Source organism: Montipora capricornis, chromosome 2 (genome assembly GCF_036669925.1).
Source record: "Montipora capricornis isolate CH-2021 chromosome 2, ASM3666992v2, whole genome shotgun sequence".
In the NCBI taxonomy this organism is placed as follows: domain Eukaryota; kingdom Metazoa; phylum Cnidaria; class Anthozoa; order Scleractinia; family Acroporidae; genus Montipora; species Montipora capricornis.
The window spans coordinates 62,621,715-62,636,714 of NC_090884.1; the positions used below are offsets into that span (position 1 = coordinate 62,621,715).

Sequence of the window (15,000 nt, forward strand, 5' to 3'; positions counted from 1 at the left end):
CCAAATTCAATCCATTTCAATCCTCTCCAATTTTGTCCATCCATGTCCCTTCTTAGCTTCCCTGTGTTTTGTTAGAGTTCTTCTATAGTTTTGAACAGTTATTTTGATATTTTAGTTAATTCTATGACCATTCGATCAGAGCTGAAATTGCCTAAAATTGCGTGACATAGCCCCTTAAACATCCAATACTAAAACGTGACAGTGTCATTGTGCATTGATTGGTCTGCCTTTGCAAGAAAAGCAGTGATGCTTCCATGAAAACAATGTTTATGCCAGCTTTACTGTTATTAGAAGGACTACATGTCAGTACTATAATAGATCTGTTTTTTTTATAGCTAAATTTTCGGTGATTTCTATTCACCTTCATCAGAGCTATGGTGATCGTTATTGCTGAAGGTGGACAGAAGCCACTAAAAATTCAGCTATCAAAAGACACATCAGATAAAGAGTACTTTTGAAAAATGACTACTAGCAATCACAATACTAAAAGCAGTATTTTCACTCACATCGGTAATAGTCCTTATTCATAAATGGCACCTGTTTTATTATTCTTTTGCTAATAGTCTAGAACAAGCCTAATTTTAGAACAAGAATATTATTCTTTCATTTCACTTTATGGTATCGAGAATTGGTAGGCTAATTTGCACTTGAACAAAATAATTATAAATTGGCCGCCATTTATGAAGAAGGTCTATGTGATTGGCCAAATCCAAATAATTATTATCAATATTAGAACTTTTGATTGTTCATCTCCTTTTACTGGCTTAACTTGCCATCTGCAGGGCTGAAATGGATTTTGATTAGGGAGATATCAAATCAAATCAATGGAGATGAAATCAACTGTTGATTTTGATGAGAGATGAAAATCAGAGTACCAAGAAGAAAAGCTTGGACCAGTCTCTTTCTACTTTAATTATCTTCCTCCCATTGATCGTTACACAATATTATTTGGCAAAACATTCTGGTTAAATCAGCACAGTCATATTTCTACGCTTCTTTTAGGGTTGTTGATGTTGGCTCAGAATGGCGAACATTCAGTAATGAAAAATCCACCAGCGACCCATCCCGTGTGGGAGCTGCACAGGTTAGAAATGACTTTTCATGAGCGTCCTGTATCATTCATTAAAAGTCATTGCAAAAAGCTGGTTGATCATGTCTAGGGTAACAAAGTGTGGGATTTTCTGAGTACTTTACTCCCACTACGTTTTTTTCAACTTGTACTAATGACAATAAATGAATGTTATTATTTACCCCAAGCCTTAGGGGTTAACCAGTGTTTTTTTTTTTTGTTTTTTTTTTTGTTTTTTTTTTTGTAGAAGACTGCACTATTAGGAACAGCTGCAATCCTCTGACAAGTAATGAGGTTGCAGGATGTGACTTGTATTAAGAACTGAGAGACTTCACTAATAATAATAATAATAATAATAATAATAATAATAATAATAATAATAATAATAATAATCTTATAAGAAACGATTTAGAAATACATGAAACAAGAAATATAAGTGACAGAAACCGACGTTTTGATGCATCTTGCACCATTATCAAGGTCACAAAGATAAAATGCGGTTTGGCACTCTTTTATGCAAATTCGTTTCAACTTAGCCTTTTCACAAACCGCATTTTATCTTTGTAACCTTGATAATGGCGCAAGATGCACCCAAACGTCGGTTTCTGTCACTTATATTTCTTGTTTCAATAATAATAATAATAATAATAATAATAATAATAACAACAACAACAACAACAACAAGAAACTTACTGACCCCATTCCCTAGGGTTTTTTTTAGAGCCAAAGGGGGATAGAAAGAAACATAACAGTTTAAAGAACCCTAACTGGTTGGAAGCAAGTTACAGTAGCTATTTAAAAACCCCAAAAAATAGGGATTAACAGCACAAAGAAATCCACCCTGCCAGCAGAGCCTTTCTTAACTCGACAAGAAAGAAAGGACTCTGCAGAAATCGTGTCAAGTCTTTCTTGAGTATGCACAAGGTGTTGGTTGGAGATAATTTCTACCCTAGGCCAAGTCTCAATCGCACTGATTTTTGTACCTGAAGGCTCGATTTTCACATTCGCCTTGTCAAAAATATGATGTTACGCACTGCCTAAACCAGTTTGCCTGGAGTGACTAGCCCAGAAACTTGGGCTGCGGTGACTTGAAAGACTTGATGTGATTTCTGCAGAGCCTCTCTTCCTCGCCATCTGGTGAGTTTAGAGAGGCTGTGCTCCCAGGGAGAAAGAAACCTAGCTAGTGGCCAGAATGGTTTTTCAAACCTGTGAACACAACTCGCAAGTCCTGTTGTCTGATGAAAATTTACAGCATTTGTGACATTTAGTTTTCTCCCATCTGAAGAATCCCTTATTAGATGGTGGAGACCTGTCAACAGTCATTGAAAGGGGACCAGTAGGAGGCAGTGAGACAGATGGCTATTCAAAATATCACAATAGAAGTGGGGTGAGTTGGTACTAAATTAAGTCCAACTGAGCTGCAGCTCTCTATTGCCTCTCAAACCAGACTTGAAGTGAGGTCGATGCCAAAAGCAGCCAGAAATACATGGTGCTTCAAATAAATTGGGGCGTTAGGGTAAATAATAATAATAATTTTTACAACGGTTGCTTGGAATCTGAAAATCTGATTAGCCAATTTGCCATTATCAGTAAGAGTCTTGAAACGCTGCTTTTGTCAGCTCTCAAACATGAATGACTCAATCAGAAACAATCATTTTGGGAAATAAACCAATCAGATTGTGAGAAATTATAGACAATGCTTGCTCTTTCTTTGTGTCACTATCTTGGTCATTCTCTGAAATAAACATTTTCTTTGATGTTAAATATTGTGGGGTTCAACGATACATGTATTCGTCATTACAGTGGTCAAAATGATGTTACCTCTTTGTTTGTAAGGTACTGAAGTTGGATAGGTTGCTATTTTTTCCTAATTTGTTTTAGACTGGAAAAATCAAACATTTGACTGAGAGCCATGAAATACAGTTGGCTTCTAGCGAGGTTGCACTCCCTGCCATGTTTTCCAATACCTTTCTGATACAATTCTACTGTGTGTTTTTATCTTGTTAGTTAAGTGGCTCTGACAGAAGTCTGATGAATGCTTTCAGAGAAATTGGTGTCATGGCAGATAGAATAAATCTTCCCAGAAAAATACAGGTGTGGATTCCTTTTAGAATGTTTTACATTTTTTTAAATAAAAATACCAAGGCTCAATTTATTATTTTAGAAGACTGGATATTATTTTTTGTTATGGACCTCGATGATCAGGGGTTTGTAAAAGGAAGGGCAAGTTAGCCACTGTTGGTGAGGTGCTTTACAGCGCAACGCGCCTTACCGTGGCCACCCAACAAACTTTCACATTTGACAACTACGTGTAAATACGTCAACTCAACAAACCATGCAACGGTGTTCAACTTACAACTGTGCGAGCTTTGCAAGGAAGCGTGACTGTCAATCAAATTCACACACCCTGATTGGAGGACAATTTGTACCAAACTTTGTTAGGTGGCCACGGTAAGGTGCGTCGCACTGTAAGACATTTTTTGGCAGCACTTAAAGTTAGTGACCAACTCTTTGTGGGTGCAATGTCATTAAACTTTGTTTCTTCTTAAAGAGTTTGATTTCATCAACATTCTAAGTTAAATTTGCCCGCCAGCCACAACAGAGGTAATTTAAATTGGATAGAATTGCACCGGTTGATATGAGATCAATAATAGACTCATAAACTTTTCAGTTCTGGGAAGTATAGATGTAAAGGGTTGATGTGTTTTCTTGGTTTAATTTTTTTCAAACTAGGTCAATTTTGATTTTTCTTGTCTAATATTCATTATTGTAATCTAAAAGAAATTTAAGTCAAAATTGAAGTGGTTAAAAAAAATTTTAAACACGAAAAAAATTAAACCACAACATAGTTACGAGAATGCAACTGAGAGATGGTTAAATGTCTGAAAGATTTGACACTAATGCTAAGAAATAAAATTTATCAATCATGGCAGTTATTAGAGAGGAGTTGATTCCAATATATTTGTCAGCACTATAGTTTTTGCAGAACCCAGGAAAAACACTTGTCGAGTGACTTTCAAGACTTTGTACTGTATACCAAACAAGCTTCCTTTCAGGAAGAGTTGGGCATGCTTAAAGTGTTTAGGTAACCTTTCCACAATTTCTGGGCAAGAAGTGAGCAAATTCCGTGAAACGGTTGAAAGCCAGCCTTGATTTATGCTTGCTTCACCAATTAAACTACAATTTTTCCCTTCCATCTAGCTCATCCCAGCTCCCAATGGGCTTATAGCTTAGTTGGTAGAGCAAATGCAACACAATCATGAGTTTGAATGCCATTCAAGCCTTCCTTTGCAACTGCTGAAGTTGCTGAATTAACTGCGATGATCTTTCCAACTTTCATTTCGGTTATTATTTCAGTTGATAGAAGGAGTTGATAATGGAATAACTGTTTTTGTTTCCTAGGATCGTGCCAATCAGCTTTTTAAACAAGTTCATGAGCAGAAAAGTCTAAAAGGCAGAAGCAACGATGCCATTGCGTCTGCGTGTTTGTACATTGCCTGCAGACAGGAGGGTGTGCCCAGGACATTTAAAGGTGGATTTCACCTTCAGCTTATTTACCTTTTTTCAAATTGGACAACTGTCCTTTAGAAAATCTTTTGTTTTGCTGGCAACGAGAATTTACGGAATGAACCAAAGTACGGTACTAGGCGATTGGAAACTAAATAAATTTGAATAGCTTTTGGAAACAAGGTTGAAGAAGCAGTGGTGAGAACTCTCAACTTCTGCCAAATTGTGTTCAGTTTCAATGTCTTACATAGTTTTGCGAACAGCTCTTCTTTGGAGAACCATTCTCATCCTGAAGTAGTTGGGGCTCCCACCTGTTATTCTGTTGCCAATCGCAGTTTATTCTCGAAAATATTGTCATCACAGAACATTCCAAATAAGCAACTCATTCTTGACACTGCTATTACCGATTTAACAATTATTCCACTCGCGCTTGCTGGATATGAGATGATAGATAGCCAACGAGGAGCGTAGCGCCGAGTTGGCTGTAATTAAAAACGTCTCCAAAATATAGAAAACTAGACTACAATAAAAATTAAAAGGCCCAAAAAATCACACATATGCGTGCCATGTTTGTAGATCATGGTATAATAAGCACTTAATGACTGGCCCCAAGGGAAACAGTGAGGTTTGTTTCCCCGAGACCCTCAATGTTCCCCGAGGCGAAGCCGAGGGAAACATTGAGGTCGAATTGCATTATCCAATGATCCAGTTTTTAATAAATTTCAGATAGTACCAACCGGCTTTGAATATACGATTATCATTATTTCATGACACTGACAGTTGGAAAAGAATTATGGGAATTGAACATTTCGCTTTTGAGATATCCGGACTCGGGACTCGATTCTACGGTTATTAGCTTACCTGTCACCGCTCCTAAGCACTAAACCACTGAGTCGCCGCTTGCTTCGCCAAACGTTTTTAACACAATAATCTAATTTATTTGTGATAAGACCAGGCTGTAAACGTGCGCTAACACTCGCTAACAAATTGTTTTAGACAACGAACGAGAAAGGTCAGGCCACACTTAAAACAAAGCTAACCATTTTGAAATCAGCGCTTAGGCTTAATCATTGAATTATAGTGATCCTATTCTAGATACCAGGCAACAAATGACAAATATTAAAGGAACTTTGTAACTTGTTCAATGTGGTCTAGTGAATAGAAGCTGTTCCTGTAAGCCAAAGCTCCGTGTTCAAATCCTGTCCATGGACTATTTTATGTCTTTTCTTTTTATCTGCTGCCACAAGTCCTGGGACTTAGACCAGTGTATATCGCATGTAATTATGATTATGATATATTCAACGCTGGGTGATATTATACTATTATCGTAATTCTACTCTCGAGAACATGAATGTTATAATAAGAGCTCTATATTGCTGATTCTTCATCTCCAAACAAACGTGGCTTCGGTACGTATCCTTGTTTGTCCTTCTTGATTACAACTCTCTGTCTCGGCGTCCTTTTGCTTCCAGAAATCTGTGCAATAAGCAAAATCTCCAAGAAAGAAATAGGACGCTGTTTCAAGTTAATACTGAAGGCCCTGGAAACAAGTGTGGATCTTATAACAACGGCTGATTTCATGGTATTTAAAAGAAGTCTCAGATCATTGTTTAACATACTGTAAGCTTCGTAAATACACTTTGTATTTGTTTGTAAGGTACCGCAGGATGTTTTTTAGGCAGTGTAGATTGGCAGCGAACTAAGCTGTTGTAAATAGAAAAACGAAGAATTTCTCACAACGTCATCATTTATCCACTTCCATAACATCTACATCTACTTGTTCCATCACTTGGCAAAATCCCTTTTTGACTTATGGCTGTTTCTGCTTAGGTGGCCTCACACCGTAAGCCTTTTTAGAGACATCATTGCTAAGCCGGCCACTTCTGCTGGAGAGAACAGGACAGGCACGACACCGGGGACTCCATTCCCTACTCTTTTTCGAATAGTGTGTGGCTTCTTTAACGTCCCACAGGGAACTTATGTACATAAAAGATATTTGTGAGACGGGGCCTACGGTTTATAGTCCTATTCGAGAGGCCTTGAAAGTCTTGCCATTTGCAGATGAAATTACAATGGAAGCACTTTCTCTTCACTTTATTTTAAGATCCTGAGTGTTGATTCGCCCGGGGTTCGAACGAACCGAGCGACTTCTCGCCTGACGGCCCGATGCTCAACCAACTGAGCCACCGGTGCCCGTTTTAGGTTCACGTTTTCCTGAAAACTGGGTATTTGGTCATTTCACCTTGTAGACGTTGCTGCCGTTGTTCTTCCGGCCTTCTTAAGTTACAAGTAGTTTTGTTTCGAATTCAGTGAAAGTGTACATACTTGTACATATAATTTAAAATGGAGAACTTAAGATCTACGACGGCATCGCGGTCGAAAACGATGTGTAAATTATTTTTGTTATTAGTCCTCTTCGTTCAACCTTTACAGACGTGCGGAACTATCCCTGATCTGAAATGTGCGAAACGGTGTTGAAGGCAGAGAACAATATTAAATTCCCTGTTTTCAGGTTAACGTTTTCCGGAAAACTGGGTATTTGGTCATTTCTCCTTGTAGACGTCACTGCTGTTGATCTTCCGGCCTTCAATAGGCAAACTTGGATCGAGAATGAAAAAGATGGGAATATAATAATTTTAGTGTCTTCCTATTCCCCCCCCCCCCCTCCCCTCCCTGTGGAATAAAGCAATTAGTACTGGTACAGACACAACTGAACTCGGGATGAACTGATGAATTTAGGTTCTTTGCATGCACGACCGAACAACACATTATCCTTATGTTATCCTTGTTGTTTTTCATTATAGTCTCGATTTTGTTCCAATCTCGGTTTGCCGTCAAATGTACAGAAGGCTGCTACCCATATTGCCCGCAAAGCGGTTGATTTAGATTTAGTACCTGGGTAAGTAACGGTTCTTCCAATTCAGTCATGAATCAACACCATAAGGCAACAAGCAAATTAGAGAATACATGAGAGCTGGAGATCTTCGCTATAGAAAGCCATAACTTTCTATTGTAATCTTTATACTTTCGGTCTTGAAGTTTTGTCTTGTGGTGTGGTTTTGTCATTACGTGGTGAGGTTTTGTCATTACGTGTATGTGACGAGGTTTGATGGTTACGTGTTGTGTTTCCATCATGATGAGTTGAGGTCTTCTTTTGGCCTTTATAAACACAGCACGTCAAAAGAAGACCTCAAAAAACGCATCATGATGCAAACACAACACGTAATATAACCAGCAAAGCATGTCACATAATGACAAACCCTCGCCACATAATGACAAAAACCACACCACATAATAATGTTGCCACAGTACACTATGACAAGACCAAAAGAATAAAGATTACATAAGAAAGTTACGGCTTTCCATACTTTGCAGTTAGCAGAAACTTAAGCAGATGAGGAAGAAAGCCTGGAAAACATAGAGGCTTGAACCGGGCCTTACTTGACTGTGGTGATCTCCAACTCTCATGCATTTCAACAAGTCAAATATAAGAACATTTCGTATATTCTACATCATTCAAATCAGAGAATCTTGCCAACTTACCAAGAGGGAAACTTTCCTTTCGACTGCGTTTGCGCTTTGGCGTAACGATTTGTGAAGTTGCGTTGGGTGTGGTGGCACCGGATTCTCGATCTTGAAGCCGGTATTTCGACGAATAGTTTAATAATAATCGCTTTTTCCCAAGAGCATTTCATAAAAATCTCATCGCTCTTACAGTATTCAAAGTGAAAAGTATTAAGCCCTGTTCACACGGCATAAACTAACCTAGGTACGACCCGGGTTCGTTATCGTCATGTGAACGTTACTAACCCGGGTTCCACCTGGTTTAAATGCAACCCTTCTCCAGAGGCAGGTTCGACCCAGGTTGAACTTGGGTTGCTTTTGAAGAAGTAATTAAGTAAAGTACGATCGTCCGGGTGACTATAGTCCTGAGAAGGACCGTTTGAGATGATATTGACTGACGTTACGACAACCTCAGCGGAAGTCATCTTCAGAGTCAAGACTTCAGAGTCACTTGACTCTGAAGATGACTTTCGCACAGGTTGTCGAAACGTCAGTCAATGTCATCTCAAACAGTCCTTCTCAGGACTACACTCACCCGGACGATCGTACTTTACTTAATTATGATATGACTCCTGGGTTCAAACCATTTACGATTTTTTTGAAGAAGTGTCGTGTGAACGCAAACCTGGGTCGAACCCGGGTTAATTTTAATTTCACACGTGCGCGCTTGTACGTTTAGCCATCGAGCGTTGCGTTTGCGTATTTCATGCCGCCATTTTTTCCGAATATATTCAACGTGTCGAATGTCGCTCGGGCAATTCGAGATCTCTAGTTCAGATAGGTGACGAGATTTGCCTGGAAATCTCCAAGGGCACCCAACGAGCAAATTAAGCCAAAAGCCTTTGAGAGACATTTCTAGGCTCCTTGTAATGTATAAAGACTGTCTAAAGAGATGTTCTTTTCACCTAGAAGAATTTCATCTGTTCGCATATCTTAGCGGAAAATTGAAGTGTCCGAAAATTTTAGGGAATGAAATCCTCATTTCAGAAATTGCCAGCTGAACGTTACTTTCTAAGAACTTCCCAGCGAACCATTTGCTCATACCTTTTTAAGCGCGAAAAATTGCAAAAATAACCTTTCCGAAAACGTAAGGGACTACAGTTTGACTCAGTTTGACTCTCCCGAACACATATTTCACCGAAGATTATCGTTGGATGCCCCTGAATCTCCACCATGAATAAAGAATTGTCGTCCGCCATATTGTCGCTATTGCTACATTCGAAGTCTTGTTCTGGAATCAAATGCGCATGCATGAAAACAATCAGTTTTCTGCACTTCTTTGTGTGAACAAAGTAGGGGCGAACTCGGTTCGAACCTAGGTTAGTTTATACCGTGTGAATTGGGCTTAAGATCACAAAGAAATAATTCATAAACATACATCGAACCTCAGAATTTAAGAAAAATATTGTAAGCCGAATTTGAAAAGCCTCGACAGATGGAGCGCAGGTAGTAAAAGCGCGACCACTATAATTCTTAGTTCTAAACGCTGGTCTGTGGAGTTGCAAGGCGTCATTCGCGTTGGAGCGGAGACTCCTATTCCGTTGATCCAAAAATATCAAGTCGCTCAAACGGTCCGGTCCGATCCTCTTATTTTAGAAAACTGGTCTGTCAACAGATTACAAGACCCGAAGAAACAACCCAATTTCAAGGTTTTATTCCTCTGAAATACGCCCGAAAATTTCGAGACTTTCCAGAGACCGACCCCACTCGTATTATGTTTAAGAAGTACTTATTATTTAGAAACCTTAAACCTTACCTTAAGTTTCTAAATAATAAGTACTTAAACATAATGCGAGTGGGGTCGGTCTCTGGAAAGTCTCGAAATTTGCGGGCGTATTTCAGAGGCATAAAACCTTGAAATTGGGTTTTTTCTTCGGGTCTTGTAATCTGTTGACAGACCAGTTTTCTAAAATAAGCAGATCGTACTTCAGAATAAGCTTTTCGTGCAGGAAAGTTGACGGGACTTTCAAGAAATGGGCCTCAGGCCCGACCACCGTTGAGCTCTTTAGACAAGATCAGTGTTTCTCCACCCGGCCCTCGGTTTTGAAAGAATGTGGACTTTCTATGTAAGAAAGAAATCCTCTATTCAGCGGATAAGCGCTGTGAAAACTAATTTAGCAATACAGTCAATGGTAATTTATCCAAAAGATAGCGTTATCCACCTTTTCAACAACTCGCAGCCTTCTGGTGTCAACATGCTGTTGAGTTTTAATGTACTCTTCTTGTACTGGCATACAATATAAGAGATGCCGTATTCGAGGGGTGACCTTTTACTCTTGGTGGTTTTATGTTCACGAATGCTTGTGAAGGAATTTACCTTACATTCCTGGTTTTCTTTTGTTCGTTTGTTGTTTCGCAGGCGAAGCCCCATTTCAGTTGCGGCAGCTGCCATTTATATGGCTTCCCAGGCGTCAGAGGAGAAACGATCACAAAAAGGTTTGAATAATTTTACGGTAGCTCCCTTTTCCTTGATAGACGGTTTTCATTGTTCCAAGGATGTTTCAAACTCCCGCGAGTGCTTAGCCTGTTTCCTGGCTCTTTTGAATCTACCTTCTCCCGTACAATTGAGACTGGTAACATTTTATGTGGCGTCTTTTACGAAACAAATAGTGCATTCTTTCGGAATGTATTTCGTACCTTTTCTTCTGACTATAGTGGCAAATTCGAATTACGGTTGTTTCGCCCGAAAGCCTGTTCGCCCGACGGAGACTCGCCCGAAGCTAAAGACGATTCGCCCGATGATACCAATCAATGATACTAACAACCTTAGAACAAGGAACGTGAATGTCGCTTATTAATTTTTCGATTCCTCGCGAAAGATTCCTTATTCATTTTGCGCCGGTTTGATAGAAAGTGTCATCAAATGTTCCGATCAAGTAAATTACCGTCGCTGATAAACAACTCTATCCACGGATTGAAGTGAAATAAAATAAACGATATTTTAAGAATGTCAGTTTTTTAATTTAATTTTTACATCCTTTTATAAATTAAAGGGGTAGTATCATGGGAATTATCCCTTTTATTTTGACCATAAATTTACTAAATCGATTTTCTGTGACTTTTACATTCTTAAATTGCTCCTGGTCACCGCAGTGGATAAAAATGGATCAAATTTTAAAAGAAAAATGATTCAAGGGGAGTACTTGAAAACGTCCGCCCGACGTACTCAAATGGGCATTCATTTTAATCTTGGCTACACGTAACCAAAAACACTTAAGAATGGTTTCTATGAGGTAAAATAGCTGTTGTGAAGAAAATTAGGCCATTAATTTTTTTTTGCCATCGGTAAACAGGGTGGCGCGGTGGCCTCATGGTTAGTGTGCTCGATTCCGGATCGAGTGGTCCGGGTTCGCGTCCTGGCCGGGGACATTGTGTTGTGTTCTTGGGCAAGACACTTCACTCCCGCAATGCCTCTCTCCACACAGGTATATAAATGGGTACCGGCGAAATGCTGGGGGTAACCCTGCGATGAACTGGCATCCCATCCAGGGGGGAGTAAAAAAAAATAGTCGCCTCATGCCACAGAAACTGGAAAAAGCTCCGGCTCTGATGGGCGCCTTGGCTCGTAAACAGACTCTATTTTATTTTTTTATTATTATCGGTAAACAGGTCTCCTTTGCTTTCCAGGCTTTTACTACAATCCATGACACTTCCCCTTTAATAGTGCCATTACATTATAATATTCTAACCCAAACCGATATACCTTAAATTATTTACAGTGGACGCTAAAATGGTAATGTTGTATTCAAGAGGGCTCAACGACAACATCTTGTAAAAATCTGGTATGTCTGGTGGTAGCGATGTTCTCGTGTCGATCCACTGGTTTTGAAAATGCGATGTGTTAGTGATGATCATTGAAGAGATAGAGAGGTAGATGGCTTATTGCTCATAGGGTTCAAAATATGGCTACAGCATTACAATAAAAGCAAACTTACGTAGCAAACGTACTAAGTTACACGGTTTCCAGCATTCGAATAATAGATATTGTGCCACATGCTTAGATGCCGCAACAACAAGCAACATGAAAGTGAAACAAAGATCTTGGGTTTTTGAAGGTGTTTTCGAAAACCCTAATTAGGGAGCTTAAGCACGCGACGTTTTTGAGCCGCGGACGGCAACCGGAAATGAACATTTCGTATGCCAGTACAGCAGTGTCTCCCAGATTTTCAACCTAATCATCTCTAATGGAGGAGAGATACATAGCAATATAAAGGTGGTAGTGAAAGACAAGTTAAAATGGAAAACCGCTCACTTCCGGTTGCCGTCCGCGGCTCAAAAACGTCGCAAGCTTAAACTCCCTATTATATCACGGAAAACGCCCTTACGGTCCTTCCTGGACAAAATAGAAAGCTACGCAAATTGTGATTATGAATCGCATAACGCATTGTTCTTAACACTCCTGTTAACTGGTAAACTTCTTATATTTCGAGCCTTGAAGTTCGGAGAGTTTTCGCAATCTCTTCATTATGCTTTCTGTTTCTTTTCACGGTTCCTCGTCTTTGCAAAAAAGACATTTCCACGGTATCTCCACACCCTCTCCGACTGCTCTCCTGTACGTTTCTCCTTCAATTCCAGTACCACAGCGTCGAAGTTGCGTTGCCATCTTTCACATCCGTCGCACAGTTATGCCCCTTGGAGCGTCGTTACAACTTCCGAACATGTGACACCATAGTTAATCTAATCGACATCTATTAACTATGGTGACACAATAAATTCCTCCATGGTATGCGTTGATCTGTTGTTTAACGTAGCTTATCGAGTTATGAGAGATGTTCTTGTGAACGGGAGGCGATATATTTATTTGCTGGTCTTTTTATAGTGGCAGTGCCGTCTCTGAAGGATCGAAATGCCAGCCATTTGATTGGTGAATGCTAATGCTGCTTACCATCCAGTTGTTATCATTGAACCATAAAACAATAAATAAGGTCACATACATCTTTTAATGAATGCTGATTCCATTGTTACGTAAATCAAAGCACAGTGCAAAAATGCCGCGCGTGTAATCCTTAACATTGTAAAAGTAACAAGCGCGCACGCGTTTGTAAACATGATTGCCGTTTCTTTTTTTAAATTCTGCTAGTTTACATTATTTTAGTCGAATAAACCAATCCGTAATTTCCTGTAAACTGTCTCACATCCTACACTTAAAGCCGCGCGCGCTACAAACAATGCATCACATATCCTTTTGTTAATTTTTTTCCATTGCAATTCAAATTTGGTCGCGTTTTCAAGTGTTCCATTGCAATTCAAATTAATTTTTCGTGCTAAAATGTATAGACGGGCCGCAAATTTGTAGACTGCAAAACAGTCGTTTTCTTCTATTTTCGGAAGGCGCGAAGCGCCGTAAGCGTGATCCTCGCGTGTGAAGCGCGCGAGCCTCCAGACCTTTCGTTTGAATGTTATTTTACCGTGTCGCTTGCGTTCGCAAAAAATACGACTGTTTTGCAGTCTACAAATTTGCGCCCAGTTTTCACCATCGCCATTACAAAATAAAATGGTTAGAATTTACCAGTAATGCCTGTAAACCACGCAAGCCGCGCTACTTCAAACAATCGCTACAGATAGACTCAATGTCAACCCAGGTCGGACACATATTTCAACGTAATGTAAAACCCATTTTACACTACTATTTTAAGTGCTTTATTTCTTGCCAAGTGCACTCCGACACAAAACGCATTCTAACTAGCAGCCACGCTGCCTTTAAATTCGGCGGCCATATTACACCGAGGTGGAGAAATAGTTACGAATTTTACAGAATAGTTCCGTTACGATGTTGTGTGTATTTTGGGAAACTAAATTCCCAAACTATGCTAGGTAATGTTAAATTCTCCTTTATTTAATGGTTTCACGTTATGTTTGTTGTTGTTTACCAGTTTAAGTCAATTAAATATCATCGGGCGAATCATCTGTAGTTTTGGGCGAAACATCCGGATACCGCAAATTCTTCTTGAATGTCCCATTCCACGGTCTTACCAGTAATGCAAAGAATATGAACCAACAAATACTACACATCCACCCTCCAAAAAGCGTCGTGATGTTCGCAGGAATTTTTAAGATGTTTCGATATTCTTTTATTTTTCCTTTTGTTGTAGAAATTGGCGACATCGCTGGAGTGGCCGATGTCACTATTCGTCAATCCTACAGACTCATTTATCTCAGAGCAGCTGAACTATTTCCAAGCGACTTCAAATTTACCACACCGGTTGACAAACTACCGAATCTTTGATCCTTAAGGTCCTTCCTGGAATAATTTTTATCATTGAGATGTTTCCTCATTAAATACACCCTCTTCAAATTAAATTTCTCCTTTGCTGACGGAGGAAAAATTTTATCACTAGATCATGGTGACTTAATGTATGTTTGAGCAATATGTCGTCAAAATGGATTTTCTCAACTAAATGGCCCGTTTACACATGCAATTCAAAAATCGCACGTTTAAACTGGGTGCGTTTTGAATGCGATTTTCCAGCGATTTGACGCCGCGATATCGCAAGGGTTTCGAATTTGCTAGAAAGTTGATGCAATTTTGCTGCGATTTTTCAATGTTGAATCACGAGGGACCCCTCGGGAGGTTTTGTCACGCAGCTTCATGACAGAGAAAAAGCGACCAAAAACCGTTCGTGGAGTTGCAATGAAGAAGCGGCATTGACTGAATTGTGTCAAAATTACCCATGTTTGTTTAACACCAGTTGTGCAGATTATAAACGACACGACAAGAAAGCGGGCGACATCGCTGGTGGTTAAAAGCAAATATGAAAGAGCAATATCAACGACTCGTTTACCGGTATTTATGTCTCAATTTTCAGGTGAGTCAACGCCAAAAAATTTCCGCTTTGAAAACAAAGCGTATACACCTGCGC

General features: G+C 39.5%; 1 protein-coding gene and 1 pseudogene across 1 annotated transcript in view; one reads left to right on the plus strand and one right to left on the minus strand.

Annotated features, from left to right (window-relative positions):
- LOC138030599 (transcription initiation factor IIB-like) overlaps window positions 1–14,477 on the plus strand; it is a 16,632-nt gene extending 2,155 nt beyond the window's left edge. Inside the window, exons 3-10 of the mRNA XM_068878493.1 lie at window positions 1,003–1,084; window positions 2,355–2,456; window positions 3,077–3,163; window positions 4,472–4,601; window positions 6,049–6,158; window positions 7,381–7,475; window positions 10,500–10,576; window positions 14,233–14,477. Coding sequence (XP_068734594.1) covers window positions 1,003–1,084; window positions 2,355–2,456; window positions 3,077–3,163; window positions 4,472–4,601; window positions 6,049–6,158; window positions 7,381–7,475; window positions 10,500–10,576; window positions 14,233–14,366 — 817 coding nt within the window. The 3' untranslated portion in view covers window positions 14,367–14,477. The remainder of the gene's footprint in view (window positions 1–1,002; window positions 1,085–2,354; window positions 2,457–3,076; window positions 3,164–4,471; window positions 4,602–6,048; window positions 6,159–7,380; window positions 7,476–10,499; window positions 10,577–14,232) is intronic.
- A 139-nt stretch (window positions 14,478–14,616) lies between these two features.
- Window positions 14,617–15,000, minus strand: part of LOC138030585 (uncharacterized) — a 4,951-nt pseudogene continuing 4,567 nt past the window's right edge.